Here is a 27,919-nt window from a genome sequence, read left to right on the forward strand (position 1 = left end):
GCTGAATTGCCTGATTGTACTGGTTTCGTTTTGCCTGAGTCTGGAAGTTTTTGATCCCTTCTTCTGGGGATTAGTTTAATTTCCTTGTTTTAGCTTCTTCTTGTAATTTCATTTAAATGCTTTTGTTTTACTTTGTAACACCTTTTTGAGTTAATATACGGGCAATGCACTTATTTTTCCCAAAAAAAAAAAAAACTGATCGATAGGACACGCGTCATTCCATTCACCGAACACGTGTAGCGACAATGTGAAGGTTCCAGCGTTCTCAGGGGCCATAGAAATTCTGCGTATTATCTCAAAAAATATACATATTAAGCGGCTAAGAACTTGCTAGGGTTCCCCAAAATCCAATCTTGCTCCCGCGTAATCCAATTTTGTTCCGATTGCAATCGGACCAAAGCTCTTTACGTCTCTCGTTTGCAATCGTAAAACCTTCCTATTTTCGGCGTTAGTAGTCCTAATCGAGGTTGGAATTCGTAAAAATTGGTTTTTCTGGGGATGCGTTTGATTTTTCCTCGTTATGCGAACGATTATTTGGGTTTCTGTTTTTGATTGAAGACGAAAGGCGAGCTGTGGAGGTGAACGGGATCTCTGCGTTCCAAGGAGCTAAGCAGCGATGATGCCCACGTTGACGGCGAGCAGCCTGGATCGGCTCCTGGAACCAGCCTCTCGAAATCCTAGCATTCCCAAGCACCCGCAGGTGAAGCTGGAGCCGAACATGGCGAACTCTCGACCGCTGTTCGCCTCGCCGGCGCTCTATGCTACGCCGACGCTGACCCCTCTTCCTCTTCCGGACTCCCCTTCCTCTTTTCCACCATCGCCCTACATTGTCAACCACAAGCGACGAGGGCGTCGCCTCCAGAAGCCGCCACCGCCATTGGAAGCTGAAAACGAGGTAGATTCCAAGGACGAAGCAAAAGGAATTGATTGTGATGAGAAATTGGGGACTACGTCGCCAATTGTCTCTATTGAAGAGAATGATTTAGGAGACGGGATTGCTGTAAATGAGGAAGCTGAGGATTTCCTTGATTTCTTGGATTCAATGAGTTCAGCTAGTAATTTGGAGGGGGAGGATAGCTCTGCTGTTGAGGGGATGCGGAAGATGGGAACTGATATGTCGGATTACTACGATGCCTATGATGGTAAATAACTTACTGTGATTTTATTGTGTTTTTAATGGAATTGACTGTAGATTTGCATTTGTATATGTTAAGATGCATTTAAAAATGGATAATAGTCTCACATTAATAGTGAAATTATGATTGAGTTTTAGTATAACAATGTAGAAAGAACCTTGTGCTAAAAGGGGGTACATCCCTAAGGGACATAAGGCAATTCTCAATGCTAGAATCAATGAAAGTAGTTTTTAAATATATCGAAAAGATTTTCTCTAAACGGTAAAAAGGTGCAAACATGATTTATTGACTTCTAGCCTTCTAGGTTATTAAAGTTTCTCATGGATGCAAGTCTCAATGGTTAATCACAATCTGGGGTGTGATACACAAAAACTATTGATTAAGAATTTGCTCTTGAGTTCTTTTAGTTCAAGAAGGAGATGACATTCATTTAACACTATGTTGGGAAATTGTTGACTTGGATGGGATATAGATGTGGTCCTAAATTCATTGATTATATGAACTCAAGATACTAATGATAAGCAAATTAGACATTTGAATCCCATATGTTTTCCCATATTTTTGAATTTAGAGTTTATGGGAGTCAAGATTTCACAAACAAATATATTGTTCTCAAGTTTATTTACATCTTGGGTGATACCCAAAAAAAACTCTTAATTAAGAAATATTGTTTGTGTTTTGCTTGCATTTATTTAATTATGATTGACCTCTTCCAATAAAGAATAAGAAAACTCAAAATGAAGCGAGGAGTGAAAATCATTGAGCAGTGAGGTATTTTCATATAGACAATCATTGATGTTAGTGAGGATGGAAAAATACCAAGGCATGCAGGACTCATGATGTGGCGTGGATCAATTTATAATGTGGTGAATGATATGAGTGAATTTTCAGTATAGGAGAGATACAATCATATGGTTGTAATCAAAATGATCTAAGTCCTGAGTATCAATAATACTTCTTCCTATAAGAAGCTCTTTGGTTTTATTTTTAGAAATGCAATTTTGATGTATAGATGCTCAAGAGAATGAAAGCAAAGAAAGACGACTTCAAAGATGATGGATCTTATATTCTGGAACATTTAACAAAGTCTGAATCATCAAAAAAGCCCATTGCTACAGCTTAGGAAGATTTTCAGAGAATGGAATATCTATAACCCATAAGATCATAAAAGAGAGTGGGATAATGATAGATGATCCTAGGGGATGAATATCTAAAGAAAGGGGAAACTATCTCAAGGAAAAAGTACATTCTGAAGAAGAATATTTCTATCTTAAAAAAAGAGAATCTAATCCTAAGGAAGGAGATGTTTAATCCTAAAAATGAGGACAACTATGGTAAGAGAAGATGAACTCTCTTAAGAAGAGATCTATCCAAGGAAATAGGCCAAATAACCTATGGAAGGGGTTAGACGGTGATATCTATCGACTGATTAAACCTAAGGAAATGGTAGACTAACATAAGGGATAGGAGGACTACCCTCGGTCAAGATCTTATTGTTATCCATCATTTTGGGTCATCGTAGCTCATGGTTTATTTAATTAGAAAAGATGATATTCTGATTGGGAGTATGCTTGTGAACAAGCATGGGTTGTGATGTCTAAGGCAACCTCAGAAACTTGGAGGTATAAGGGGGACTTGATCATAAGGTAACAGACAAGAATTACTTGACAACCACAATAAAGGAGAAGCCTAAGGGAGGCTCTAGAACTTTAAGGATTGGGAGTCTTTTAGACCATAGAAGAAGCTTGGGAATTTGGAGACAATATGATCACATCAATAGTCATTAGGCTTAGAATGTTGGACGTATATCTTTCCTGGTCAAGATGCCAATAACCTACCTAGTTGCATGTGTAAGTGGGAGGGAAGTTAAATTTAAATGGAGAGGCTGACACACGCTAAAGCTAGCTAGATGGAGAAGTCGCTTGTGTTTGTTTGTATCTGCATAAGTTATATATACTAGAATGAATCTTGGAATTTATGCTGACACAATATTATGATATAATGTTTATATCAGCAAGAATGAAAGGTAACATGCTTCTAATGGAAACATAGACTAGTGTGTTTTCATCTTATTTTAAGTGAAATAGACCTATAAGTGAGTATGTGCAATCCTAAGACTCTAGTCATCATCATAAATAACCCAGTTAATGCCAATCAATTTGCATCACAGAGCAGTTAATATTAAACAAAAGTAATGTAAATCAATGAAAAAAACAAGTAGAAAAGAGTGTAAATCCCAAATCACAATTTTAACTGAACATTAATTATTTTTTTATATGCAAGATATAAATGATTTGAATGCATTTTTGATCAGCTTTTTCTTTTATTTTAATAGAAAATATGCAATGCTCTTTTTTATCTAGATTTTCCTAATAATGCAATGCTTAACAATGCATGAAACACTACACACTTCTGATGGAAGATGAGAATCTTGTATTAAGTAATTTATTTAACATTAAAATGAACATTTCTTTTATATTTGAGCAACATAACACATTATTTTTTGTTTATAGATGCATGCATGCACTATAAAATTAATTGATAAATAAATTATTTATATTAGGCATTGATGAAATTATACAATTAATAACATGTTAAATATCAAAATTATTGCTTAAAATTACATAATATGAAGTGCCCTCAACATAATTTGTACCAAAATATATCATGAAATTCAAGTGAGGTGTACACCTGAAATTCAAGTGAGGCGTACATATCATATATGGTAAGGTGCGCTTTGTCTCATTTATATGAGGTGTGCATCTCTTAGTATTAGGATTTTTTTTAAATATAAATAAGATTTAACTATAACATAATAGGCTAATACTAGCACTCCGTTAGTTACCCTCACAGATGCTCATATGCCCACTGGATGAAAATTCATGCGACTAAGTTCTCCTCTTTGACATGGATCTCTAGTTTCCCAATCAAAATTTTTTCTCTAGCCAGCGACAAACGTTAAAACCTAATTTTTTTTCTTGCATTAATATAATTTTTTTTTGTATGATTTAGTTAGGATTTTTATTTCTGTGAATGTTTACATTTTTCAAATTTATTCGAATCAAAATTTACATTTTAGGATTTTGCAAGAAATGGTTAAAGGTAAGGAGAAATCCACGAGTCATAAAAAGGATCCGACATGGACATATAGTGTGCTTAGAGGCAATCAAAAACATATATTTATTTGAACTACAATTATTACGAGAAGGTAGTTAAAGGGATCCTTATAAGGGTGAAGGAATTGCCCACAAGAATTCGTTGCATTGTATGCCAAAGTGTTAAAAGCTGTAGAAGAGATTTGTTTTTATATGAACAAGTCGACAATGTGAATTCAAGGCTGGAATATCACATTTTTTTTATTTTAAGCAAGAAAATTGTTGAATTATTTGGAAGTTTGTGATATGGAAAATGCTTAATTTATTGTACATGAAAGTATACTTGCTTCGCATGATATTAATTAGATTAGAAAATCCTAACCTTGGCATTCTTCTGCATCATTGCCTCTCGTAATTTTTTTTAGATATCAATGGGCAATATACTGGATAATAATTGACAAAAATAGACTCTTGCTATGATTTCTCTTATTGTAAATTGCTGTGGCTGTGTTTCACTTTTCTTTGGAATGAAGTGATTTTAGATTTAAATTTATTTTGGCAGAGATTTTAAAAGTTCGTAAGTCAATCAGATAACTCATTTTTGGTCTGTATAATCAGTTTTGATGACATTTGAAGTAATCAAGTGAGAGACTGAAAATCATTTTTATAATTAAGATCATTAAATGCTATTTGATTGTGTGAAATTAGGACTCATCACATTCTTTTTGGTATTTACTGAGCTTATATGTTAATTTTTTTATGCAACCTGCTTTCTTAATTCATTCAAGGAATTTAACCATTGGCTTTAAGTTTCCTTTATCAAAATTTTACCGATTTTGACAAGTAATAAGCCTGTTTCACTAACGCCATTATCATTCTCTAGAGATATCAAGTGATGGTAGCTCAAGATCATCTTTTAGAAAGGCTGAAGATGAAATTCGGGAGATGAGGCTGAATTTACTCATGGAAATTGAGAAAAGGAAGCAAGCAGAGGATGCTGTTGAGTACTTGCAGCTTAAATGGCAAAATCTTCATGGACATCTATCGTCCGTTGGATTGGTTCTTCCCAGTCTCCACACAGCTATGGAGGTGGAAGCCATTATCGATCCAGCTGAGGACTTGAGCCAACAAATTGTTGTGGCAAGGATAGTTGCTGCTTCTGTTGCAAGGGGCTGTGCCAGGGCTGCGGCTGAGATTGAGATGGAACCTCAAATTGAGGCGAAGAACTTTGAGATTGCCAGGCTCCTGGATAGGCTTCGATATTACGAAGCTACAAACAGGGAGATGTCTCAAAGAAATCAGGAAGCTGTTGGTGAGAAATCTGAACTTATCCATTTTCCTTTGAAATGATATAATAACAACATTCTAATCTTAATTCAACTTAAAAATAATTAAGGCTTCGTTTGGGGCGGCTTTCTTGATGCTTTCTAAAGTAGTTCTTTAGAAAAAAAATTTTAGTTCTTTAAGAAAATATTAAGAAAGTTGTTCCAAAAAAAACCTAATTTTTTTCATTTATGTACTGCCATATGCTTAGATCATCCATTGTTTTTTTTATTTGCATTGTAAAGCCTTCCTAATCGAATTGTTAATTTGATGATTCATTGATGACAAGCTACTAATTACTTTAACAATTTGCCTTCTTTAAATGTAAACAATGAATACTAGAATTTTAAGCCAACAAATGATAACAAAATGACAGAAATAATTTGAAAAAATCAACAAAACTTTAGAATCGTAAGCAATCGTAACTAAATTCTCACAAATAAAATTTTTTATGTCCTCCAAAATTAGAATAACCCACACATGTGAAAATTAGCTTAGGCTTCGTTTGGAATGACTTTTTTGCTGCTTTCTAAAATAATTTTCTAGTACAAAAATTGACTCAAAGGTTAAAGAATGTTAAATCATATCATCAACTAATCTACAGCTAAGAAATTAAAAGCGAATGTTGATTTGTAATTACATCAAACAAAATGATGAAATATAATACATTTCTGTGGAAAAACAACCAAAAAATGGAAAAAGGATTATAGATAACAAACCACTTTGTACTATTTATGCTGTTAACAATCATTTCTGATTGCAGAGAGGGCACGACAACGCCGTCACCGAAGGAACAGGAGGCAGAAATGGTTCTGGGCTTCTATCGGCCTTGCTGTGACCCTTAGCTCTGCCGCCATTGCCTGGTCCTATCTTCCTTCTTCAGATCCACCTGTTTCCAACGATGACTAAAGGCATGGCATCTTTTCAATAACCAACCTCCTTTCTCAGCTAATTACACGACATGTATACGCAAAAGAGCCTTACAGCTTTGCTCAAATTGACCATTAGTATTGTTATGTATAATTTTCATGCTTTACTAGATTTTGGGGCTGCTTCAGCTGTAAAAAATGTGGCCCGCTCGTTTTACGCGGAAGAGTGCCGGTGTCACATAGAAATTATTTTGTGCGGTTGCCGGACGGCATCTAGAGACGAATGAGAACTGGCCACATCATTTTTTCACTGTGTACCGCTGCCATGTATCGCTCAGTACCGGATGATGTGATGCATTCTGATTCTCCTTTGAACTGTTCGGTGACCACACAGAATAATTTCACCATTTTTCTTCAATGAAAGTTGATAATTTATGTGGCTTTGATATATGGAGTGGTGATATTATGATTTTTCTCATATCTTGGTTTATGATTGCCAACAACACATCTAACTTCCGTAGAAAGTGATTAATGATGATTTTTCAAATGATTTTTACTGGGTTTTTTTCTCTCATCAATCCAGTCTGAATTACAGATTTTTCCTCACCATTTCGACTAAAAACCTTATAAAACAGAATAAATAAAGTAGTGTTAAAATCTGTGGATCAAGCTTCTTAATTTCTAATTGATGAGAAGCCAATGGCGGATAGCATAGAGCAGTAAGGTAACATAGTAAGTTGCAGCACCAAGTAACAAAATTGCTCGAACGGTAATCGATGAATTGAATGCTTGTAGTACAAATAAATGCCAAATCCAGAGCCAACTTATGCTGCATGCAGATCCCAGAGTAGCACCAACAAATACTTGGTCTAAGGTATGAAGTTGCTGTGAAACTCTTAGCCATGACTGCAATTTGAGGTACGTGTAAGACAAAGAAGATATTCAAGAAATATAGTAATAATAAACCAACCCAAAAGAAGGAGAAAATATTATTCTGTACAGATGCAGGACTCAGCTCTATATCCGGAGGTGAATCTGGTGCAATCACATCAATGGTATTGAGCAGTAACGAGCCGTAGTACTAAGTAAATGTGTGATGTGGCGCATTTTGATTGGTCTTCGGATGTTTGACATTCGCACATAGAATAATTTTTCGACAAGATGAGTTGATATGATAAGTTTCTTACCAGATAGGCGCCACAGATGAAGATGGAAGCTCCAACAAGAACCGAACTCGCATTCACTCCCATCCATTCCATTACTGCACCAAATTAACATTTAGAGGTTATCATCAATCAAATCTTCGTGCGTATTATTCCCAAATGCATCAGAAATAACCTGAATGAATGGCAAAGACAACACCATAGAAGATGGATTGAGCATGTGATGAGGGCATCCCAGGATCTGATCTCAAAGCTGATGGTCTCTCCTGGTTCAACATCTTCTTCAATGCAGCTGAGAGCAATGAATTCACAATAGTTCCCATGGCAGCCCAGATTGTCACTGCGTCATGCTTCCAAATAATGGCAACAGCAAAGAGGCCAGCCACAAGCCATTTGCTCTATAAATACACACACACCGAGGAAAAATTATTACGTGGGTTCGGATTCGTCCGGAGACCAATAAAAATACGCCACGTCGTCTCAAAAATATACCGCGCTAGGTACCGAATGCGGAACCAGACATGAGACCAATCCGGTTATAAACAAATAAATTTATGATTAAAATGAGGCCACGTTAGCTACCAAAATGACATTTTCATGTGAGCAAATTCAAAGTTGATTGTTTGTTGCTATAAAAAGATATGATAAAATAATGAACTTTATAGTTTATTTTGAATAAAAAAATTTCAGGAAATCTCCTACGTGTAACTTAGAATTTATTTCTGGCAACCACTTATATTTAAATATAACAAAATGTTATTTTGAATGGAATATTAAAAAAAAAAAAGAGGAGAAAAAGAAAGCAACCATTCCATTCAGAGCGGCTTCCAATCTCTCCATCCTCCGATTAGCAAATGTCAAGTCGTCTTCATCTTCTCCGACGACTCCGCCGCTGTGAAAAGAATCAAATATCGCTAACTCCACCTTCTTCTTCTTCTTCCGGTGATTGGAAAGCCTCAGCTTCCCCAAGAAGCAGTTCCTGCAAGAAATCCCGCAGATAAAAATGGGACCTTTGGAGGCTGGAGCTGCTTTGATACGCGGACAAATATAGGGAGTCGACGCCGCAAGCCGTAAGGAGAGCTTCTTCATGTACAAGTAGGAAGACATCTCAAAGAAAGAACCAAGCGGAAGTGAGGCCAATTTTTAAGTCTGTCAAATATTATGATAAGAAGACAGGAAAAAATGTCAAAATCTCCATTATGATATTTATATTCAAATATTTTTTTTGGGTAGTTGAGCCTTTTGAGGGGCATTTTTTTCTTCAACTAACGCTAATTTTTTTTAAAAAGTTGTTAAAAAAATACTAAAGCTTAATTTCATTCTTATTAAGCTCATTTAAGTCTTTAAGTTGAAAATTTTGACTACCAATTAAGAAGGCTTAGACTTAAAATTTTGAGTTTATTTGAATTAATCTAAATGTATAAGAAGAAAAAAAATTTATTCTGAATTATGTGTTTTTATTATTAAATCTTTTTACTAAGAGACTAAGAGGGAGGATAGAGTGAATTAAATATATTAAATTATTGCGAGTTGAGGGAGAGAGTGAATTAAATGCATTGAATAATTTATAATAAGGGAAAGGAAAATTAATTTTTATAATACAACATAAAAAATGTCGGAGAACATGTTGAATGACACTGAATTTTTTTAATTTTTGAGTTTGCACATGCAGCTCGCTGGTTTAGCGAAATTATTTCCTCCTAGACGGCTCACGTTCTAACTCCTTCCTATCCCTCAATTTTTTAAATTTTTACGGCTAAAAAAAAATTGTCCATTACGATGATTTGACTGAAATAATTGAAAATACATATTTAACTCATAAACTTCTATGTTTATTAATATACCACCTAAATTCCATTTTTCTTCTATTCTACCACTCCATTGATGTGATGAGATACTTGTATTCACTATGAAAGGATGCCATTGACAGAGAAGACATATGTTGATAGTGATTTTGGATAGATGGTTTAAACGAAATGTTAGGAAGCAGTCACGTTGCAATTGCGTTCATTTAGCTATACTGTCATTCTTCGTTTGAATTATAATAAGGATAACATGAACATGCAAAAGGGAAAAATTAAGAAGTAAAGAGGATTTTAAGTTTTAGATTTTAAATTTATCATTCTCAATAAATGATTGCGATAAATGGATAAGTTTTTGTTTTAAGTTTTTAGGTGATATATTTTATTTTAAGAATTCATATTTGTTCTTAGTTTTAAGATTTGATGACACCGGCCAGGTAAGGGGCTCACGTCCTTCCTTCGTTCAAGCCTCGACAATCGTCGTTTGAGTAGGGCAATTTCTTGTTGAAGGTCTCCAATTTTGGCTTCTTGAAGTGGTCGTTGTAACGTCCATCCAAGAGGCATCTTGTCAGACTATTCTTGGAGATGTTGTGGAGAGGGAAATGGGTTGTCCTTTAGGAAAGAAATAGTATGATGACCTAAAAGAAGGTTGACAGCATATGAATAACTCCAGTTGGGTCCTACAAGTTGTGAAGGTGGCTGATAACAGCAAGACAGCCACGTTTGAAGGTTCTAGAAAGGGGTGAACACACGAAAACAGATTTAACGGATGTTCTTGTGGCTTACAACAGTATGATGACCTAGAAGAAGGTTGACAGCATATGAACAACTCCAGTTGGGTCCTACAAGTCGTGAAGGTGGCTGATAACAGCAAGACAGCCACGTTTGAAGGTTCTAGAAAGGGGTGAACACACGAAAACAGATCCTAATCTTCAGAATGACGCCTGACATTCACTGTCGAACAGGGCTTAAAATCTTGAGTCTTTGACGGTCCCCTTTTGGATCCCAGACGCACTTCGCCAAGGATCACTGCTCACGGACGATCCACTCGGGCAACCCGAATCCACAGGTCACTTCAAGAAATGTCCCTTGGTAGTTGGGCGACTACTGGTTTTCTCTTCCGAGGCTGAGCTGCTCGGAAACGGGAAGAACCTGATGATGCCAATCCAGACACTTGGGGGATTGGCTCTGATACCAAATGACACCGGACCGGAGGAGGCTCGACGAATCCACGTCGACAATCCGGTGCGCGACCAAGAACTCCTTCTTGGGAGAGGGATCACCACCTGAAATCCTTCAGGATACAGAAACCCAAAAGCAGAGTAAAAGCTACTCAAATATTATTCATCTCAAATCTCCATCTATTACAAGTGTTGGCTATGAATTTATAGCCCAAAGATGTAACATACTAGGCTACACCAACAAAAGAAAGCATTAAATCTATGTAGCTATATAAGCTAGCAAATAAAATGAAACTAGCCTGAAGTTAATACAATCAAACATCTCAGCTCCGGCGTCATACTACCGGGGTAGGAGGAACTTCAGGCTCATAGGAAGATTTTCAGTTGGCCACAAGGAGGCAGATTTGGTTGACTAAACCGGTCAGGATAGGTCCACCCAATGTCCATTTGTTTACCAACCTTCGATATCTCAAGTTTAGCCCAAGTGGATGGATTGTTTGTGATTGTGGGATTATTTGAAATCATTTGTGTTTCTTTCAGCATCCTAGAGAAGTAAGCTTCAATATCCAGCCCATTTGAGAGATCTTGAATTGCAATTTTTTTTATCAATGACGATGATCAAGTTTATTGCCTTATTGTGAACACTAGGAGTGAATCGTTCATGCTGGACATCCGGCTTGCTCTGATCATCATCATATATTGGCTTATCAAAATCAAGAACTTCACCGATCATGTCCTCATCATACACCGCTGATCAAGATCAAGAACTCCACCGAACATGTCGTCATTATACACATCATACACAGGCTCGTCGTAGAGAGGCAAAGATGACGATTTCGGAAACGAGTCTTCAAATTCTTCAAAGCCGAGCTCGATCGAAGGTGTGGTAGAAGACTGACGAGGTGGTCTGTCAAATACATCTTCGTAAATGCACTTAAAACCCACCTCCTTATGGTGGCCAACCGGATCTCTTTCTACAAGCTCAAAGTTCCCTCCTACCCCGGTAGAATGACGCAGGAGCGTCCATATAATAAAATTGTATTTTCTTGTTAGTGATTGGTGTAGCTCTATTTCTTGTGTAGCCTATTATGTGACTACCTGAAGTCTATAAATATAGGCTAATGTCTTGTAATACAATTAGATTTGGAGATATGAATATGATGTGAGTTTAGTCTCATGTGTTTCATGTATCCTAAGAGTGATTCTTAGGTGGTGGATCTTTCCTCAAAGAAGTTCTTGGAGCTGTGTCCGGCGACCGTCACCGGATTGTCGACGTGGATTCGTCGAGCCCCCTACCTGGCCGGTGTCATTTGATCTTTCCAGTTCATGTTTATATTCAACACGATCATCATCAGGATGACGTTAAAATCACTTTTATTTTTATAAGAATTTGAAAGTCATTTTATGATTCAAGTTAGATTTACGGGTTTTTTAATTCCTAGTGTGCTTGATTCACATGGAATCAAATTATTTTATAAAAATGCTCTCCAAATTAGGCATTAATGATCGTTCATAAGAGAAAAGCCTTTGACTATATTCTATTATTTTGTATTTGTGTAGTGGAGTGATATGCTGCTATGTTGATTGCCTGAGAAGATTATCAGGAAGATTCTTACAAAGGGACTGTTATTGGCGGGCGATGGTGGCATGAGGGATCGTAGTCGGCGGGCGAAGGTGGCCAGATGGACCGTAATTGGCAGGCGACGGAGATCGAAGGGAGAGTAGTCGAGGGCAACAATGGTTGGAATGATGTGTTAACGGTAGCCGAGCAAAGGTCAGACAGCGGTCGTTGAGTTCATATTAGACAAATTTTGGTGTCATTGGGTTCATCTCTTGGAGATATTTAGTTTAACTATAAATTTGTTGAAATTAAAATTTAAATGGTCCCTAATTTAATTTTAGAAGTTACTAATTAAGATATATCTCGAGATTCCAGCTGAATCAAGACAATTTTTAATGCCGTAACAGACTTTGTATCACTTTCAACTACTCACTTCAAAATAAACTTGACAATTTAATGATTGTTGATAAGAGAGCAAATTTTTTGACACTATTCTATTATTTTGTATTTGTGTGGTGGAGTGTAATGATTATAAATGATTTATGTGGTAGGTGGTGGGTTGGAAAAGAAGAGAAATACATAAATAATAATTTTTAAAATAAATATTGTGTTTTTATGCAAAGACTTTTTAATCAGCTACGGGAGTGATGGTGACGTGGATCTCGAGGGCCACGTGGCCATCATTAGGGACAGCTGTGAAGAAAGCATTTTCTCCATTAATTTAAACCGACCTCGTGCTTTAAGTTTTTCATTTTTTATAATTTGAGCAACATATTGAAATTGTAATTTATATGGCGGAATCCTTTTCATAAATTAATGTGAAAATGATCATTACTTCATTAGTTGAGTGTTCAGCTGCTATAAATAATTAAGGAGAAATCGAGAGAGACAAAACAAACACACACAAAGAAATGGGGAGCTTGACTAATTGCATGCTTCTTTCAAACTCCACCATTCCATCTTATTTCTTCAATGGTCTTCAATGGAGTACATCAAGCTTCCTCAACTTGAGGCATCCTACATCTGTCAAACACTTCTCCAAATCAGCAAGACCTAAATGTATATGTTTTGATTCGTATTCATTTTAGACTTCGTGTGAGATGACTTTCTTACTGCTTCTTAAAATATTTTTTTAGTACAAAAATTATAAATTTTGTACTAAAAAATTACTTTTAGAAGCAGTAAGAAAGTCATCTCAAAAGAAATCTTAATATGTTGTATAAAATTTCTCGAAGCAAATAGTTAATGGAATTTCAAACATAAGGAAGAAGTAATTATAGAATTTACAGCTTGCATTCGTCATTTATGCTGTTTTTCAGTCCTAAATATCAATATATATATATATATATCTCATGCATGTACAGGTGTTCGAAAAGTTATTGCAGAAGCAAAACTGGAGATGCTGAAGGATTCAGAAGCAATTCAACCAAACACTTCTAACCAAGTATGCTTAAATAATTACCAAGTTTATAAAATGCATCACAAGTACTACTTATATTTAATGATTATTTACTACGAGATTAACTAGAGCTAGCATCTCTAATTTATGTAATTAATGAGGTATAGGCGGGTGAACAAGATGCGAGGATTGAAACCTTAGTAAGAGAAATCAAAGATATGTTCTTAAGGTTGGGAGATGGTGAAATAAGCCCATCAGCCTATGACACAGCATGGATTGCAAGAATTCCATCCCTGATTGATCCAAACAAACCACAGTTTCCAACAACACTTCAATGGATCCTTAAGAACCAACTAAATGATGGCTCATGGGGGGAGCCTAGTTTCTTCTCTTTATATGATAGGCTTGTTTGTACTCTATCATGTGTTCTTACTCTCACATTATGGAAACAAGGAGAGGAACTCATAGCGAATGGTAACATTCATATTAACACAATATTTCATAGTAATTTTAATTTCTTGTTTTACATCAGCATAAAAATGAGCTACGTACTCAGTTGTTATGAATGACGAATAACAATATCATGCATAAATGAAAACATACAAACAAACATGATAACATGCAATATATATATATATATGTTGGCTTCTATTCAACATGCATGTGTGCATACCCACAAATAAGTTTAAGGTGTTATAATTTCGTTAATTTTTAATGAAATATTATTCTGGTAAAGCTTCTATGAAATATTAAAGATTGAAAATCTCTTTATCTTGTTATTCTCATCCTTAAAAATAAAATATACTGTTTGGTGTATGCTTAAGCAGAAACGTTAGTACCCATAGAAAATATTATACTCAATAACAAATTATAGGAGAAATTAAATATAATCCAACAATATTTGTTATCATCAAAATTCAAGTTCGGACTCCTTTGATTGTAAGAATAATTTTCTACTTTTAATTGTTGGTACATGTTCAAAACTCCCCTCAAGTCAATTAGCAAGCATCAAATAAACTAAGAGTCTCAATTAATTTTTTCATATATGGGTCTAACTAGTCCTTTGGTCTGGATATTAGTAGTATGATAAGATGTAGATAAATATAAAAAGCATAGATCATTTTGAACTTTCTCCTTAATAAAGTATTAATCTATCTCTATATAATTAGTATGATCATGATATATAAGATTGTGATCAATACTAATCAATATTTTAAAAGACCGGTCGATTTAATTTTTGATCCGTAGAAGTTGAAAAATAAGATTTACATTCAACAGATGCAAACCAATTTGAATTGAACCGGTTCAACTTTGATTGAACCAGGCCAGTTCAAGAAATAATTTTTTTATTTTAAAAAATTATATTAATTTAATTTTATTTCTCTTAAATATATAGTTTTAAAATCATATACTTATGTAAATATAATCAATAAGAAAATTAAATTGCTTTTTGGTTGAGGTTTGTGCTTTGCACTATATAAAGTAAAGTAGAGAAGAAATTAAAAATCTCCTATGACGTGGGACTAAAATTTTGGAAGGATTTGGCATGAGCTTAAAGCCTTAAATTATCAAATTATTTGGGATATAAAATTGAATTGAAAATGCACATGATTTATTAAAGCTAGAAAAATAAATTTTTTTATATTATTAAATTTATATATTATATTACAATTTTTAGTAAAATTTATATTTATACTTATACAATTATATTTGTAATATATATATATAAAAGATAGAAACATAAAAAAAAAATATTATCAAATTTATATCTTATATTATTATTTTTATTAAAATTATATTTATATTTACAATTTATTAATTTTTTTCTTAAGTTTAAGACTTATTTATTATGAATATAATTATATATGTAAATAAATCATATAAATAGGTTTTATGTTGAGCTTTAAAGAGCTTGTAATGAACTTTAATCAAAATAGCTTTGTATTCGTTGTTAAATTTTTAATTATTACATAATTTACATTATATTTAAATAACTTTAGTATTTATTACGCATTCGGTTCAACTCTGGTTCAACCCCTGTTCAACCATTGAACTGTGAACCTCCCATTGTTCCGGTTAGTCGTCTGGTCTGATTTTCTAGCTAGGGACCATACAATATGGTAATGGTGGAGTAGTTCTATTATAAGCATTTGTCTTCTTTACATACTAATTGATACCGTGTTGTTGTATCAGCAATTCATTTTCTGCAAACACATATTCAAGATCTTGATAAGGAAAAAAGCATAAGAACTGTCGGTTTTGAGATGATATTTCCATCAATGCTCAATGAAGCTAAAATTATTGGGCTCAACCTTCCATATGATCTTCCTTGTATAAAGCACATAATCAAACTCAGAGAGGAAAAGAAGAGCAGGTAACTAAACATGAAAACAAATTATTTTTTGAAGCTTTTGCTTTATGATAAGACGATAAAATTAAAAAAATTTATTATAGGATCCCAATGGAAGTGATGCACTCAGTTCAAACTACACTGCTTCATTCATTGGAAGCTATAGAAGTTGAATTGGTGCAATGGGATAGAATTCTGAAGCTACAATCTGCAAATGGAAGCATCTCAGATTCACCTTCTGCTACCGCTGCAACTTATTTGAATACTCATGATAACAAGTGCCTTGAATACTTAACATACATAGTGAAGAGATTTGAAGATCATTGTGTATATATAGGACACCATAATGCTAATTTTAACTATATATATATATATATATATATATATATTAAACCATATAAACTTTCTAAATATGCATGTAACTACAATATATTGAATTCTTTCTCTGTATTATTCGCCTGCAGCACCTTTTTTATATCCAGTTGATACATATGAGCGCAATTGGATGATCGATACAATCCAACGCTTGGGAATAGATCATCACTTCTGCAAGGAAATTTCTAATGCACTTGACTTCTTATATAGGTAAGAAGTTTCTATATGTATAAAATAAATAGAGTAATAGTTTTTCTTTGGCCAAAATAACTAAAAGAAATTTTATGCTGATCTATAGAAATCTTAGGAAAGATGGTTTTGCATGGGGAAGAGATGCATTTGTTACCGACTATGATGATACATGTATGGGGCTCAGATTATTAAGGTTACATGGCTATCCATATCTCCTGGTGAGACTTCTTCACATATAGCAACTAACATGCAGTCTTCTCTCTCTCTCTCTCTCTCTCTCTCTCTCTCTCTCTCTCTCTCTCTCACCCACTATATGTTTGTATGCATTATGAAAAATTTCTAACAATAGGAGATGATATACAGATGTGTTGGAATACTTCAAGGATGTTGATGGTACTTTCTTATGCTATATGGGTGAGACACATAGAGGTGTTTCAGATTACTTCAGTTTGTATCGATTCTCCCAAATCGCATTTTTGGGAGAGAAGATACTAAAACAAACAAAAATTTTCACAGAGCAACATTTGATTAAAAGCATCAAAGACAATCATGTGTATGACAAGTGGGCAATAAAGAAAACCTTAAATAAGGAGGTCAGTTGTGTCAATATTTTCATCAGGACCAAAATAAATATGAAGCTTTAGTTCTTGATTCGCTTAACCTTTAAATAAACAGATTGAATGGGCATTGAGAAACCCATGGAAGACGAGTCTTCTATGCTTGACGTGAAAGAATACATAAGAAATTATGGAGATAATGATGTTTGGATTGGGAAAACAATCTATAGGTAAAACAATGGCATCTTAACTTCTATTACATATACATCGGATAATATTATTTGTATGTTCATATTTAGGATGTCTAATATCAATAATTCGAAATACTTGGAATTGGCCAAGTTAGAGTGCAACAAGCTGCAAGCCATACACACAAGAGAAGCTAAATCGATTCTTTTGTGAGTTGATTTTTGCACACTTTACACAAATGTTAAAGACAACTTTTATTAAAATTCCTAATTTCATTTATGAATACCAGATGGTGGAATTCTTGTGGCTTTGATAATCCTCATGTCACCCAATTGAACCCAAAGGACATTCATTTCTCAATATGTGCAGCTATATATGAGTCAGAATTTTCAACCTCTAGGATTGCTTATACCAAATGTAATTGCATCGAAAGTATACTCAAAGATATTTTTCAGAGCCATGAATCCTTCCAAGAACTAAAATTATTTTGTCAAGCAATACATGAGTAAGTAATTTATATGTATCAGTCAATGCTTTATTGGGCAAAATTCATATAATGTTTTGATTAAACATGTTTGTAGATGGAAACCTGCAATGTGCAAGTTTCTACCGAGCAATTTGAAACGAGTATTTATGGTAGCTTATGAAACCATGAATGAACAGATAATAGAAGCTAATAATGCTCAAGGAAAAGATGTCTTCCCCTACTTACATGATTTAGTAAGATACATAAAAAGTAACTTATGTAAAATAATCTACTATCAAATCTAAAAAAATTCAAAGCCAAAACTTTGATTTATGTGACAGAGAAAACAACAAGTGCAACAATACCTAAAAATCAGAGAGATTTTAAAGACACAAAGAAATGTTGAAAACTATGAAGAATATGTAGATCAAAACTAAGAGAGGACTCGCAGTGGCCATTAGATTGTTACCAGCCGTGCTTCTCATGGAGATGTTTTGCCAGATAATGCACTTCAAAAGCTTGGTTCATAGATCAACAATTCTTGAGCAACTATCTTCATACGTTGCATATATTGGTAAGTACTACAGTGAAATCATTTATTAAACTAACTATATTTTATTGTATGATTGCAAGAAAAATAAGTCATTAAATCTCATTCATTTTGGCTTCAGAATCTAATGACTGAGGAAAGAAGTGCAGTTTTATGTACATGAAAGAACATAATTGTTCTGAGCAAGATGCACTGGCTTACATAGAGGAGAAGATCGATGATGCTTTTGTTGAATTCACGCACGAGTACCTGAAGCCCAATATGCATATTCCACATTCTTGTCGCCGACTGATCTTCGAACATGGCAGAATTATTCGATTTTCTCTCAATAAAAATAATCAATGGTCAACCTCTTGAAAGGATGGATAAAGTTTACACTCCAATTACTCTAACTAAACCCATCACTTATACTTAATTCATTATCAACTAAATGGCGGCCTATAGTGTGACTTAAAGCTTATGCCAATAATTTGAGACACATTGACATCGAACATCATAGCCTATTTTGGCCCATGAGAAAAATGTATTGCATTTATATGGCTTTTCTAAATACAAATCATATATTGTATAATGTACTATATATATATGATTATAATGTTAGTTAATTTAATGGAGTGCACATATTGCATAACATGTTTTAATTATCCATTTATGAATGAAATAAAATTCTATAAGATGTATTCATGTATAGCAGTATAACACTAAAGGATAAGGAAGAGAAACCCTCTAATAATAGTTGCATGATATGACTTTTAGTTCATATATGTAGATTTGAATTATTTCAAATTGAAATAAGTTTTATTTGGAAAATTTTTTTAATTGCTCAATTTAATTGAATAGGGAATATATTATTTTCAATTAAGTTGATTTGATTGGAGATTTAATGAATTATCAATAGGGGTTTGATTGATTCATTAATTAGGATATCTAATTATTGCATTAATTAAGAATTTGATCATGATTAGATTAGAAAGGTTTTTTTCTATTTATTTTGGCTCAAATCTATAAATATGATCATTAGGGTTTTGTTGTTGAATGTAAGAGATGAGAGGAAGAGAGGAGCTTGAGAAGTATTGTAATCCCTAGGGAGCCGCACGCACTCTCACAGCTATTCTGGTAGCGTTCCACTAGCCTGCTTCAGCATAAGGTCCAGTTCATGAGCTGAATGAGAACAACTAGTTCTTAGAAAGGGACATAGTCGGCGGACGACGATGGGCCGGAAGGATCGTAGTCAACGGGCAACAATGGCCATAATAGACTGTAGTCCACAGACGACAAAGGTTGAAGGGAGCCATAGTCGAGGGCAACAGTGGTTGGAATGGCGTGTTAATGGCAGACGATCAAAGGTCATATAGAGATCATTGAGTTAGGATTGGACCAATTTATTTGTCGTTGGTTTGTCTCTTTGAGACATTGTGTTTGACTATAAATTTGTTGAAATTAGAGTTTGATAATCTCAAATTTAATTTTAGAAGTTGCTAATTAAGATATGTCTCGAGATTTCAGCTGAATCAGACACATTTTTAATGCCGTATCATACTTGTATTACTTTCAACTAACTCACTCCTAAACCCTAAACTTGACAATGTAATGGTTGTTGATAAGAGAGCAAAGTTTTTGACAATATTCTTATTATTTTCTATTTGTGTGGTGGAGTGTAATGCTGTGTTGATTGCTTGAGAAGATTATCAGTAAAATTGTTTTTGCAAAATAGATATTGCATAAGAGTATGCTGCCAATCGATTAAAGTGGAGAAACATATAATAAAATGATTGATGCTATTATTCGTGTGGTATGTGGTTGGATGAGAGGAGAAAACATATAATAAATTTTAGAAAATTGTTGTGATGCAAAGACTTTGTTAAATCAGCTACAAGCCTTGGATGGCAATGGGAGACGGGAGTGTTGTTGACGTGGATCTCGAGGGCACGTGGCCCATCATTAGGGACAGCTGTGAAGAAAGCATGTTACTCCATTGATTAAACCTACTACCCACCGCGGGGTGTCTGGGGTGGAGCCAAAGGCCAGGTACTTCGTGACAGTTTAAGTGTCGGCTCGTATAAAATTGGTGTGGGTGCATGCATGCATGCTAGTGGATCAGGAAGATTAGTGGCCGAAGGCCGATACTCCCTGTCCCAAATAATAATAAATAATAAAAAAAAAAAAATTTAAACCGACCTCATTAAATGCTGCTTCCAAATGAACAGAGATTGCAGGAGTCTCTTCTTCGTTGCTGTTTGACGTTCCCTTCCTGCCGGATCGGACGTTACATCATTTTGATCGGAAGCAACGACGGGAGATGGCTCGCTGTGAAGGTAACTTTCTCCCTTTCCACCGCTTCTTCGCCCAAATTCCGTAAATCCGACGATGTACAGGATTTAGTAAATCCGGGATTTTACGGCACGGCAAAAAAGAGGGAAATGGAGGATTTATTCCGCCCTTAGATTTACGTGAAAGTGATCATTAGACGTTGAGTGTTCAGCTGCTATAAATAATTAAAGGAGGGATCGAGAGAGATAAAACAAACTCACACAAAAGAAATGGGGAGCTTGACTAATTGCATGCTTCTTTCAACTTCCACCATTCCGTCTTAATTCTTCAATGGTCTTCAACGGAGAACATCAAGCTTCCGCGACTTCAGGCATCCTGCATCTGTCAAACACTTCTCCAGATCAGCAAGACCCATAGGTATACGTTTTGATTTCGAATTCATTTCAATATGTTGTATAAAGTTTCTCGAGGCCAAATTGTTAATGGAATTTCAAACAAAAGGAAGAGCACTGACATAATTTTACAGTTTGCATTCGGCATATCTGCTATTTTTCAAGTCTTCATATCTATGTATATGTCTCATGCATGATGCATGTGCAGGTGTTCGAAAGTTATTACAGAAGCAAAACAGGACATGCTGAAGGATTCTGAAGCAGTACAACCAACACTTTGTAACCAAGTATGTTTATAATAATTACCAGTTATCAGCTCTGAAACTCTTTAGTCATATTATACTTCTGTGAAGTCGGTTGGGGTGATGATATGAGAAAAATAACTATGAATATATGCTCAGTAAAATGCATCACAAGTACACTACAGTAAAATCGTTTGTTTTCGGCGGATTTTGGAAGTTTCCGGGCGAACTTCCCACGGGAATCCTTTTCGGAGGGTAAATCGAGCACTGCCCGACCCTACCTGCGGCCCATGAGATTCCAACTCCCTAGGTGCGCGCTTCCATCAACCACTCAACCAGAAGAGTAAAATATGTTACAAAAACATACAATTATTTATTTAAATAAGAAAACAAAAAATTTAAAATTAAAATAAATTTTAAATAAAATATTAAAATTAATAAATAATAAAAATAAGTTATTGAATAAATAATTAATTAAAATTAACTTATTTAGTTAATAAATTTATTATTTAAAAATACATTAAAATTTCAAATTTATTAATTTAATAATTAATTAAACTAAATTATAAAATTAATAATTAATTAAAATTCGTCGGAAACTCCGCCGAAAAATCTGTCGGAAAATTAGGTTGAAATTTTGTCGGAATTTTTTCGTTGTAATACTCCGGAAATTATTCCGTCAGAAATTAATATGTCGAAAATTTCGTCGGTAATAAAAAATTTTCCTGTAGTGATTTTTATGTTTAATGATTCTTTACTTCTAGATTAACTAGAGCATCTCTAATTTATGCAATTAATGAGTTATAGGTGGTTGAACAAGATGCGAGGATTGAAACCTTGATAAGAGAAATCAAGGATATGTTCTTAAGGTTGGGAGATGGTGAAATAAGCCCATCAGCCTATGACACAGCATGGATTGCAAGAATTCCGTCCCTAAATGATCCAAACAAACCACAGTTTCCAACAACACTTCAATGGATTCTAAAGAACCAACTAAAAGATGGCTCATGGGGGGAACCTAGTTTCTTCTTTTTGTATGATAGGCTTGTTTGCACTCTATCTTGTGTTCTTACTCTCGCACTATGGAAACAAGGAGAGGAACTCATAACGAACGGTAATATTCATTATCACCATATTTCATAGTATTTCTTGTTTTATATCAACAAAAAAATGGGTTCCTCGGTTGTTATGAGTACCAAATTGCAGTATCATGCATAAATGAAAACTGGCAAATAAACATGATAATAACTAATCTACATTGGTTTTTATTCAACATGTGTGAATGCCCACATATAATTTTAAGATGTTATTTTTTTAATTTAGTATTTTCTTAGTGAAATATTATTCAAGCAAAACTTCTATGAAACATTAAAGATTGAAATTCACTATATCTTGTTATTCTTATCCTTAAAAAGAAAACATAAGGATATATATCCAAGTAGTCCATTTAACTTATGGGGCTCATGTGATGCAACCATTTAGAATATCTTTTCAATTCTAATTTTTCTTTCTTAGTTCATACCTATGTGATGGTTCCTAAATGAAATCAATGTCACTAGCATTTTAAATATTTTATTAACACTAGTTCATTATTGTAATGATTTGACTCAACCCATTAAAATCCGAATCAACACATTTAAAGTTCAGATTCAATTTAACTACAATGAACAATTGAAAGGATATTTGTTTGGCATTAATCTCTCCCTACTTAATTATTATTATTTTCCTTCCCTACTACAAGTAAATCCCAGTGATCCCATGAAAATCCGCCAATGATCCGACGAAAATTTGTCAGAAAAGTTACCAACAGAAATAATTTTTTACGGGCTTTAGCGACGATTTTAAATGTTGGAAAATATCCATTTTCGAGGGATTTTTTTTGCCAAAAATTCTTGAATTTCCTATATATAGTGCATGTTTATTTGCACTTCTATGATTTTTCCTATTAATTCACTTGTTTCTACACGCTCCATTGTTTATCTTCTATTGCAATCTATTTCTTTTTCTTCTCTACTTCTTACTCTATAGTTTCTTGCCGGAGCTATCAACACCACATACTTCATTGTTTTTTGCTGCAATTTTCTCTTGTACAATTATTTTTTATGCCTCCTATCTTGTTTACTTTTTTTTTTTGTGCAAGGTTTGCTCTCCCAGTGCTACTAGCTTATGCCTTACGGTTTGATCACTATATTAGTTCTTTGTTTAGTATAAACACTTGTAAGTTTTGGTGTGTCTTATAAGGAAATCTACGAGTTGATTATAAAACAAGAGTTAATCTAAAGAATTTCATTAAAGGTTTACACAATATCTAGCATCTATGTGTATAGGGCAATATAACAGGATAAGATAAAAAATTGCTGTCACAAAATCATGTCGTATTAGTAGGAGTTGATAATCTAATAGTTTGTTAATTATTCTATTTCAAGTTAATCAATTTCTTGCCGTCATCATAATGAAGATCGATTTTCCCAAACTTACTTAGAGGTTGGCCATTTAGATGATGAGCTCATCTTATAATTTGAAGTCTTCTTCACCCAAGCTTAGGGCTTTCCTTATACAAACATAACTTCCCTTTACTACTCCTAATAATGAGTGATCACATCCTCAAAGAACATGCCATCCTATGCTGGCAACTAGTCTTCCATTTCCACTTGATTGTGGAGGTCCTTGGTCTATCTAGCTGCATCATGATGGAGTCTGGTCTCCCACTCCCAAGACAAATATAGCTCAAATGTCTCTTTCCTTACATCTACCACCTAAGCTTCAAGTTTAGGAATTCTTAGAATTAGTTAGCTTGTGTTGTCATCCACTTATGCTATAGTTAGAGATGTTTCCTATGTTACCATCATATAAATTAAATTTCCTTTCAATGCTTTAAGGAGAGATAAGCAACTGTATTTATTTTGCATTAATAATATAAGTGTATCATTCATGATAGACATCAATATTTTTTCATTCTTAACCGTCTATTTTCTTGAATTTCTCAAGCTAAAAAAATAGTCCATGTTTATCATTCCTGCTGGAGCAAAATAGTCGTTCATTCTTAACCATGTCGTTATTTGAAATCCTCAAGCTAAGAAAACCATGAATCTTTATAACCAAGGGCAAATCCATGATTAGGACACTTGGGACCCTAAACCCTATCAACTTAAACATTTCCTAATGAGTTACCTTAGTAGATGAACAAGTTTATACCACTAGCCCTCTTTATTTCATAAATTTAGATAATGGGGCATACAAAGAGCAGAATATAAAACAAATAGGGAAGAAGAATTGTGGAATACTCTATTTTAAACACATGTTGACTATATTATAATGACACTTCTTGCTTTCCAAACTATCCATCCGGTCAAGGGTAGGTGTAATGTCTTTTTTGACATAAAAATTTGAGTTAGGTTTGCTCGATAACATTTGATATGGCATTCTCCTTTATAAGTTTGGATTAGATTTGAATTTAGTGATTTTAGTTAACTTGGTGTGGAGGGCATAGTTTGGTTTGAGCGCATGACAACTAAAAATTTTTGTATCTAAGAACTTTGTAAATTTTTATGGGTTTTTTATATTTTGAGGGTATTTTTTTGTTGTTTGAGGTGCATCTTTAAAAAGTAAAACAAAATGCTATGATTTTTCAAAGAAATAAAAGCAAGTGTTTACCTATGACTTCGACAAATTGATAAGATCAATAAAAGTGTTATTAAATTATTGAAATAAAATATGACTTAAAAATAATACCTCAAATAATAATAAATAGGGATAAATAAAATGTAAGAATTGATAACGCCAACTCCAAATAAATGGGAAAGGGCTAATGATGATGTGAAGATGATTTATTGGCAAGTATCCAATATGGTAATGTTGGAGTAGTTTTATTATAAGCTTATGTCCGCTTTACATACTCATTGGTCTCTTGTTGTTGTATCAGGACTTCATTTTTTGCAAACACACATTGAAGGTCTTGATAAGGAAAAAAGCATAAGAACTGTCGGTTTTGAGATGATATTTCCTTCAATGCTCAATGAAGCCAAAATTATTGGGCTTAACCTTCCATATGACCTACCTTGTATAAAGCACATGATCAAACTTAGAGAGGAAAAGAAGAGCAGGTAACTAAACTTAAAAATAAATGATTTTTTGAAGCTTTTGTTATATGATAAGATGATAAAATAAAAATTTTATTGTAGGATCCCAATGGAAGTGATGCACTCAGTTCAAACTACACTGCTTCATTCATTAGAAGCTATAGAAGTTGAATTGGTGCAGTGGGATAGAATTCTGAAGCTACAATCTGCAAATGGAAGCATCTCAGATTCACCTTCTGCTACTACTATAACTTATTTGAATACCCATGATAGCAAGTGCCTTGAATACTTAACATACATAGTGAAGAGATTTGAAGATCATGGTATATATAGACACCATAATGCTAATTTTAACTTATATATATTTAAACTATATAAACTTTCTAAATATGCATGTAACTACAATATATTGAATTCTTTCTCTGTATTATTCGCCTGCAGCACCTTTTTTATATCCAGTTGACACCTATGAGCGCAATTGGATGATCGATACAATCCAACGCTTGGGAATAGATCATCACTTCTGCAAGGAAATTTCTAATGCACTTGACTTCTTATATAGGTAAGAAGTTTCTTATATGTATAAAATAAATAGAGTTAATAGTTTTCTTTGGCCAAATAACTAAAAGTAAATTTTATGCTGATCTATAGAAATCTTAGGAAAGATGGTTTTGCATGGGGAAGAGATGCATTTGTTACCGACATTGATGATACATGTATGGGGCTCAGATTATTAAGGTTACATGGCTATCCCATATCTCCTGGTGAGACTTCTTCACATATAGCAACTAACATGCAGTCTTCTCTCTCTCTCTCTCTCTCTCTCTCTCTCTCTCTCACCCACTATATGTTTGTATGCATTTATGAAAAATTTCTAACAATAGGAGATGATATACAGATGTGTTGGAATACTTCAAGGATGTTGATGGTACTTTCTTATGCTATATGGGTGAGACACATAGAGGTGTTTCAGATTACTTCAGTTTGTATCGATTCTCCCAAATCGCATTTTTGGGAGAGAAGATACTAAAACAAACAAAAATTTTCACAGAGCAACATTTGATTAAAAGCATCAAAGACAATCATGTGTATGACAAGTGGGCAATAAAGAAAGCCTTAAATAAGGAGGTCAGTTTGTGTCAATATTTTCATCAGGACCAATATAAATATGAAGCTTTAGTTCTTGATTCGCTTAACCTTTAAAATAAACAGATTGAATGGGCATTGAGAAACCCATGGAAGACGAGTCTTCCTATGCTTGACGTGAAAGAATACATAAGAAATTATGGAGATAATGATGTTTGGATTGGGAAAACAATCTATAGGTAAAACAATAGGCATCTTAACTTCTAATTACATATACATCGGATAATATTATTTGTATGTTCATATTTAGGATGTCTAATATCAATAATTCGAAATACTTGGAATTGGCCAAGTTAGAGTGCAACAAGCTGCAAGCCATAAACACAAGAGAAGCTAAATCGATACTTCTGTGAGTTGATTTTTGCACACTTTACACAAATGTTAAAGACAACGTTTTATTAAAATTCCTAATTTCATTTATGAATACCAGATGGTGGAATTCTTGTGGCTTTGATAATCCTCATGTCACCCAATTGAACCCAAAGGACATTCATTTCTCAATATGTGCAGCTATATATGAGTCAAAATTTTCAACCTCTAGGATTGCTTATACCAAATGTAATTGCATCGAAAGTATACTCAAAGATATTTTTCAGAGCCATGAATCCTTCCAAGAACTAAAATTATTTTGTCAAGCAATCCATGAGTAAGTAATTTATATGTATCAGTCAATGCTTTATTGGGCAAAATTCATATAATGTTTTGATTAAACATGTTTGTAGATGGAAACCTGCAATGGTGCAAGTTCTACCGAGCAATTTGAAACGAGTATTTATGGTAGCTTATGAAACCATGAATGAACAGATAATAGAAGCTAATAATGCTCAAGGAAAAGATGTCTTCCCCTACTTACATGATTTAGTAAGATACATAAAAAGTAACTTATGTAAAATAATCTACTATCAAATCTAAAATAATTCAAAGCCAAAACTTTGATTTATGTGACAGAGAAAACAACAAGTGCAACAATACCTAAAAATCAGAGAATTTAAAGACACAAAGAAATGTGAAAACTATGAAGAATATGTAGATCAAACTAAGAGAGGACTCGCAGTGGCCATTAGATTGTTACCAGCCGTGCTTCTCATGGGAGATGTTTTGCCAGATAATGCACTCAAAAGCTTGGTTCATAGATCAACAATTCTTGAGCAACTATCTTCATACGTTGCATTATTGGTAAGTACTACAGTGAAATCATTTATTAAACTAACTATATTTTAATTGTATGATTGCAAGAAATAAGTCATTAATTCTCATTCATTTGGCTTCAGAATCTAATGACTGAGGAAAGAAGTGCAGTTTATATGTACATGAAAGAACATAATTGTTCTGAGCAAGATGCACTGGCTTACATAGAGGAGAAGATCGATGATGCTTTTGTTGAATTCACGCACGAGTACCTGAAGCCCAATATGCATATTCCACATTCTTGTCGCCGACTGATCTTCGAACATGGCAGAATTATTCGATTTTCTCTCAATAAAATAATCAATGGTCAACCTCTTGAAAGGATGGATAAAGTTTACACTCCAATACTCTAACTAAACCCATCACTTATACTAATTTCATCAACTAAATGGC

General features: G+C 34.0%; 2 protein-coding genes across 2 annotated transcripts; one reads left to right on the forward strand and one right to left on the reverse strand.

The window, feature by feature from the left end:
• The first annotated feature begins 310 nt into the window (after positions 1 to 310).
• On the forward strand, positions 311 to 6,913 carry LOC110095913. Its single transcript, XM_020821626.2, has 3 exons — positions 311 to 1,142; positions 5,115 to 5,543; positions 6,318 to 6,913. The coding sequence occupies exons 1-3, from the start codon at positions 617 to 619 to the stop codon at positions 6,461 to 6,463; spliced, it is 1,101 nt and encodes a 366-aa protein (XP_020677285.1). The 5' UTR covers positions 311 to 616; the 3' UTR covers positions 6,464 to 6,913.
• A 191-nt stretch (positions 6,914 to 7,104) lies between these two features.
• Positions 7,105 to 8,693, reverse strand: LOC110095914 (lipid phosphate phosphatase epsilon 2, chloroplastic). Its single transcript, XM_020821628.2, has 4 exons — positions 8,394 to 8,693; positions 7,762 to 7,984; positions 7,611 to 7,684; positions 7,105 to 7,329 (listed from the first exon to the last, which is right to left on the reverse strand). Exons 1-4 carry the CDS (start codon positions 8,691 to 8,693, stop codon positions 7,105 to 7,107), a joined length of 822 nt encoding a protein of 273 aa, XP_020677287.1.
• Positions 8,694 to 27,919: the final 19,226 nt, after the last annotated feature.

Source organism: Dendrobium catenatum, unplaced genomic scaffold, assembly GCF_001605985.2.
Source record: "Dendrobium catenatum unplaced genomic scaffold, ASM160598v2 fragScaff_scaffold_81, whole genome shotgun sequence".
NCBI lineage: Eukaryota > Viridiplantae > Streptophyta > Magnoliopsida > Asparagales > Orchidaceae > Dendrobium > Dendrobium catenatum.

Excerpts from the sequence above, each read along its gene's own strand:
- LOC110095913 (XM_020821626.2), top strand. The coding sequence starts at position 617 with ATGATGCCCACGTTGACGGCGAGCAGCCTGGATCGGCTCCTGGAACCA. Across the intron at positions 1,143-5,114 it reads TTACTACGATGCCTATGATG|AGATATCAAGTGATGGTAGC; the intron begins GTAAATAACTTA and ends ATCATTCTCTAG. Across the intron at positions 5,544-6,317 it reads AAGAAATCAGGAAGCTGTTG|AGAGGGCACGACAACGCCGT; the intron begins GTGAGAAATCTG and ends TTCTGATTGCAG.
- LOC110095914 (XM_020821628.2), bottom strand. The coding sequence starts at position 8,693 with ATGTCTTCCTACTTGTACATGAAGAAGCTCTCCTTACGGCTTGCGGCG. Across the intron at positions 7,985-8,393 it reads AAGCCGCTCTGAATGGAATG|AGCAAATGGCTTGTGGCTGG; the intron begins GTTGCTTTCTTT and ends GTGTATTTATAG. Across the intron at positions 7,685-7,761 it reads TGTCTTTGCCATTCATTCAG|TAATGGAATGGATGGGAGTG; the intron begins GTTATTTCTGAT and ends AATTTGGTGCAG.